Raw genomic sequence first — 6000 nt, 5'->3', positions numbered from 1 at the left:
ATCTCAGATTATATCAGCACCCTGACAGGCAGGAGTGCTTAATGACAGAAAATAGCACGTTTGTGAGAGCGATGCATGCCATTCCGATCTTGCAAAACTTGAGTCCCCGCTGCACAGCTCGGAGGCTGAAAGAAAAAACTTCCAATGGCGGAGGCATCCGAGACCAGGCTGGATTTGCTCGGGCCTCCCCAGGCACGCACGGCCCATGTGATGCCTGCCGCCTGCCTGCCCCGTCCCACCCCTGGGAGCCGCGGCAGGAGGTGCGCGGGGCGGGCTGCGGCGCAGCGCATGGGCGGGCGAGCGAGCACATGGAGGCGGGTGCGCCGCCAGCCTCTCAGTAGCTGCGGACATGGAGTGGATGGGTGAGGCGGCGCCCGCCGCGTGAGGCGGCACGCAGGACGCTGACATCCCGCCGCGCGTTGGACTGCGGAGAACGAGCAGGTAAACGGGGCGGGCTGGGACGCTGGGCACACGCCGCGGCGCGGCGGCTTTCTCCTCCCCTGCCGCTCGCGGACAGCTGCACGGCGCGGCTCGGAGGGAACGAGGGGCTCCGCGCCCCTCAGCTTCTCCCCGCGGGGCGGCTCCCGCTCCCGAGGAGGGCCGCCTGGGGGCGGGGACGCCCTCACGCCCGCGCCTCTGGGGCGCGGCCCCCCTCGGCTCTCCGAAGCGCGGGCGGGCGGCCGTGCTCTGTCTCTCGTTCTGCCCGGCCCCGCCGGGCGGGCGCGGCCCTCCAACGGCCGACACCTGCGCGGGGGCGGGCGGGCGGGGCGGGACGGCGGCGGGCCCCGCCCCGCCGCACCTACAGGCGCTTGCCCCGCCCCGCGCCGCCCGTTCCTCCAATGGGCATCCGCCGCCCGTCCCCCTCCCTACGCCGTTTGCGCAGGCAGCGCCGTTTCCGCAGCGGGCGGGAGAGCCGGCTCCCTCCTTCTTCCCTCCCTCCGCCCCCGCCCGAGTCCCGGGAGCCCGATGTGACCCGCCAGAGAAAATGGCGGCGGCGGGGAATCGCACCTCGTCGTCGGGATTATCCTCGGGCGGTGGCGCGGAAGGGGCCGCCGCCGCCGCATGCGGGAGCCCGAAGGGAGGCGCGGGCGAGGGAAGCGGCGCCGGGAGCGGCGGGCTGCTGCGGGAGGCGGGCGGCGGCGTCCGGGAGCAGCGCTCCGACTGGCGGCGGAAGCAGCTGCGCAAAGTGCGGAGTGTGGAGCTGGACCGGCTGCCCGAGGCGCCCCTCTTCCTCGCAGCCACCCCGGCCGCCACCTCCTCCTCGTCGTCCTCCTCCCCTTCGCCGGAGCCCCCCGAGGCGCTGCTGCTGCACTACCTGCCCGGACCCCGCTCCGGCCCCGCCAGCCCTGCCGCCTCCCCCGGCCGCGGCGCCGAGCTCCTGGAGCTGCCGGTGGGCAGCCCCGCGGCCGCCGACCCCACTGCCGAGAGGAGGATGGAGCCGTCCCCTGCCGCGAGGTGAGCGCGGCGCCGCCGCGGGACCGGGGCAGCTGTCAGCGCGGGGCCGGGAGCGCCGCGGGGCGCAGGAAGCTCGCTGCCCGCGGGGCTGGGAGCGGGCGGGCCGGGCGGCTGCGGGCTTCTTGGGCTGGGGCTGTCCCTGCCTTGCTCCAGGGCGGCCGGGCATCCCGCAGCTTCCCGTGCTGTCCCGGCTGCGCCGAGCTTTTATTTGTTTGTTTTATTTTTATTAAAAAAAAAAAAAAAAAAGTCTTGTGTAGCCGGTTCCGGTCTGCACTGTTCACAGTACTGCAGAATGCGTTTCTCTCGTTCTCATTGAGAGAGGAGAGAATGGCTCTGGAGCGGAAATGTTCGATCTCTTGTTTCAGAGAGAAATCAAAGTTGTTCTGTAGTGGTTACTGTAGGTAATACATCTGAGTGACTTCATTTAGCCCCCGTGAGCTTGTAGCTTTGGCTTGCTGTCTCTGTGCTTGGATTGGTAAATCCAGTATATTGAGGTGTTATAGAACTGCTCACATGCATGTTTTGCTAATTTATGTGCAGACTTTCCGAGTGCAAGCAGTTTAATTGCCTCCGACTTACGCTGGGTAGGGTGGTACACGGAGCATTGCAGTGTGCGGGCAGGAGGGCACAGCAGTGCCGTGATGATGTGCAGCTGAGCTCCTGAGGGTATCTGACTGTGCAGGGAAGTGCATCTGCACTTCTCCTTTAATGCTGCCTCTCTGTTTATTTGGCTAATTGAACCTTCTGAGAGATCTGTTCCCTGTTTAAGAGGTGACGTGTATGCTTTTTAGCTGTGCCCTATGCCAGTTAAACCTCACTGATTCTGTTTTCAACTTTAGCTTACCTTGGGAGTACTGTGTTGAGAGTTGGCTTCTAAAGCTATATCCTGTTTGTGTGAGTTCTGAGAAATCGTAATGGGTTTGGGGCTGTTTCTAGGGCAGTGCAGAGACACTTGAGATGGTCTGGTCCCAGCAGATAAGAAATCCTCTGTTAGTTACAGAAGGATTAACAGAAATCTGAAGTATTCAGGAAGGGAAGAAAATCATATGAATATAAATTCTCTGACTCTTAGCACCATCATCTCTGTCAACCAGGGAAGTGCAATGTGCTGTGTCTTTTAATGCAACTGTAGCTAGATCCGTAGCTTTCAAAGAAAATGAAGAATTAGTGTCAGAACACAGAATAGGCTGGTGTCTCATGATGATATTAAATGTGATTTAGGCTGGGTATCAGGCTCAGGAAGTTCTGTGTACATCACATAAGTGCTGAAGCACTGACTGTCCGTGCTGGCCTGTCCCACGGCAGCAATGACAGAGCAGCTATGGAATTTTTTCCCTTTACATGGACAGATTGCTTACTTGTTAAGTACCTGCACTCACAAGTTACTGTTCTGAGTGTGTGTATGGGTTAAAGCCCTTCTGCCCCCCACAAATTCTTTCTGGTAAATGAACACAAAATGTTCACAAATAATGGAGAAAGTTATGTGGCAACTGCTCATCTCCTCACTGTATCACTATGATGAACTCTAAATAGCCTATCATGAAGTATCTGGCAGCTTTAATTGTAACTGTCCTTTGGAAATACTCTAGCATATCTCAGCAATTCTGCATGTCCTGTTACTAGTTAGCAGATGTGGTCTAGCAGAGGAATAGATATCCAACATCAAGAAACATCTCTTCTGTCACTGTGATAATAACTTTCTCTAGCGGGAGGGAGCTCTTTGTACTTGAGTAGCAGTGAGCATGTTATATGTTAAATATTAAGTCATTGTGTGGAGTTGTTGCCCAGACGTTTATTAAAAAGCAGGCTGAAGGATGCAATATGCAGAGTTTTTCTTTTTTGTTCTTAAACAGAGTAGTTATGCTTTCCCATAAGATCTACTACTCATTAAACGGTACTGTACTTGCTCCAAAGTCCCCCTGTCAGTCTCCTTGGTATTACAGTCTCTCTCTAAACAGACCTTCTATTTATGCTGGAAGACATGCACAAGCTTTAGAATGAAGCAGTAAAGTGATTTTGATTCTTCTGTGAAGTTGTAAATGTCACCCTTTTCATTTACTCTTTTAAGCATTGTACTTGTCACAGGAGCAGATAACGTTTTTGCTAAAAGCTGTGACACTTTTATCTCTTTTTATAACACTGTAAGGGAAGGGAGTTGTGCTACTGGGAAATACAGCTGTGGCATAAAACACTTCAGACTTTTTATTCCTTCTCTGTACTGACTGTATATCAGTTTGGTTTATATCAAAAGATCATAGCACTGAGGTCAGTGGTAACTGTATTATGATTTCTTCTTGTTGTACTGTAACATCTGATTTGGGCAGAAATCCACAACAGGAATATGCACCTCTTTTAACAAAGTTTCAAAACACTGAAAGTTTAAGTGATGTTTGTTTCTGTCTGAAATTGGTGTGGCTAATGTACTGCATTCCTGACTGCAGAATGAGTTGTACTGCCATAACTCCTCTTTTAAAGAAACAAGCAGGAAGTGCTCTGATTTGTCTGCTCTGTATACAGTGACGTATGACGTGCATGAAAATGCAGCGTTCCAATTTAAAAATGAGTGTGCAAATACAGCAAACGTGTCAGTTCAGCTGCAGGAAAACCAGTGAAGGTATCTGTACTGTTTTCTGCAATTCCTCTTTGGCGCCTGCTAGAGACAGTAAAAACACACTGTGAAACCTGAGTTCTGACTACGTACGTGTGAGTACTTGATAAAGCTTGTTAGTTTGGGATCTGCTTGTATATTCTAGCACCTTTGGTGACTTCTAAATGAGTGCATGACTACATTAACAATCTGGATTTGGGGCAGTGGACTGGGGACAGCGAGAGCAAGTACAGTTACAACACAGCCAACGTCTGACTTGTGGTTTTTTCTTTCCTCTGAAATGACAACATTCTTGTTTCATATTCTCGAAATGTACCTTCAGTAAATATAAATATATATATATCTCTGTATATATATATACAGAGAGAGAGAGAGAGAGAGAGAGAGCTTTTTTAACTTGACTATTTTCAACTAAGGTGAAATAAAATTATGTGTGTTTAACTGCAGTTCGTAGTGCTAGGTATTTTTCACTGTTTGCTTGAGTAAGCCAGCACATTCTCTGCTTCTGATTTAAGCTGAATCATACAGTGAGTGGAATTTCACCTCCTATCTCTACAGCTCTGAGCTTGAAAGTATTTCGGGAAGAGGGTCGCCCTCACCCATGTCTGATTTTTATCACTCTTAGTTATTGCAAGTGGTGGGGTTCTGCTTAAATGGCTTGATCTGCTATGGCAGTTTCTTTGTTCCTATGCAAAGTAAATAGATTGTAACTAACTAATCTGGAGCTTTCTGTCTGGTTGGATTTAGTGATGCTGTAGGTTCAGTCTTTGCTGTCATTGGCGGAGTCCAGGAACTGTTACGGAGATACCTGAGTGTAGATGTATGCACCTCACCTGAAGTTTCAACACCCCAATGATCCCTTTTTTTTCTGCAGATGAAGATCTGACTGTGCTGAAATATTTGTTTTGTTTGAGGTCAGAGTGAAGGCGGCAATGCAGCTGTGCCGGAGCATATCCTGGAGTGTGGAGGTGGAAGCGAGCAGCTGGGGTGGGGTGGTGCTAGGAAGGCTGCTGTTAGCTTTTGCTGCCTTCCAGTATCTGTGAAATTTGGCTCCAGTTTGTTTAAAATAGAAATTATACATTGCCACATAATTGCCCTTCAAACAAGCTTTCAAAGCTTGTACTTAGCAGTGATGATAAGAGAATGGATCTGCTGTGAGTTCTGGAGTTCCTAATGCTAATATTGGTGTTCTCTGAGAGCTCTCTGTGAAAACCCAGGGGTCATCTTATTTTACTTTGTCGACTCTGCTCTCACTCGAAACTGAAATTACAGTTTATTCTTCTGCTTGAGGCATAGTGGACAGAAACCCTTTAAGGAGGACTTCATTACTTGTCTCTAGGTGACTGGGAAAAGGCTGTTAAATGGTACATCGTTTCCTGTTGCTTCTGTCCCATTTCATCTCAAACTTAGCATCTGCATATTGCCTCAAATGCTTCCTAGTTCCTGCCTGATCAGAACTTGAAAACCCTGCTCTGTGGTGAATCTTGTTGGGCTTTTTTCCCATAAGATAAGCTTGAGGATTCTCTGGGGTTTGGGGTATGTAGTGTTTCATTTGTTTGGTTTTTGAAAGATCTGTTCTGTTAGATCTTGACTGAAAAATGTCCTAAACCCCACCCAGTATCTCTAATGGTTAAGAATCATCTTGAAATTGTTTTTTTTTTTTTTACCCTTTGTCCGGGGTCTGAAAGAACTTTTGAATTGTTTTAATAACAGGTATTTTTTGCAGAAACATTTTCTCATTTTTCAGTGCTGCTTAGCATCTGACTTCAAGGTGTTTGCAAAATGCTTTTTCCTCCTTTTTCTATGAACTTAGAGTGTCACTGAGTATTTCCATTTTTTTTGCTATGAGGTGAAACAGGAATAGCAGTATGAGTATGAGGTGAAACATGAATTACCGTGTCTCGTAGTATCTGAGCATATCTTTTGTGAAGTGTGAA

At 50.1% G+C, this 6000-nt stretch overlaps 1 protein-coding gene across 1 annotated transcript in view; it reads left to right on the top strand.

Annotated features, from left to right (window-relative positions):
* Window positions 1-839: 839 nt before the first annotated feature.
* Window positions 840-6000, top strand: part of MAP3K1 (mitogen-activated protein kinase kinase kinase 1) — a 57112-nt gene continuing 51951 nt past the window's right edge. Inside the window, 2 exon segments of the mRNA XM_042875410.1 lie at window positions 840-924; window positions 927-1455. Coding sequence (XP_042731344.1) covers window positions 840-924; window positions 927-1455 — 614 coding nt within the window.

Source organism: Lagopus leucura, unplaced genomic scaffold (genome assembly GCF_019238085.1).
Source record: "Lagopus leucura isolate 7727_CA_CO unplaced genomic scaffold, USGS_WTPT01 Super-Scaffold_100014, whole genome shotgun sequence".
NCBI lineage: Eukaryota > Metazoa > Chordata > Aves > Galliformes > Phasianidae > Lagopus > Lagopus leucura.
This window is presented reverse-complemented; position numbering and strand designations above follow the sequence as displayed.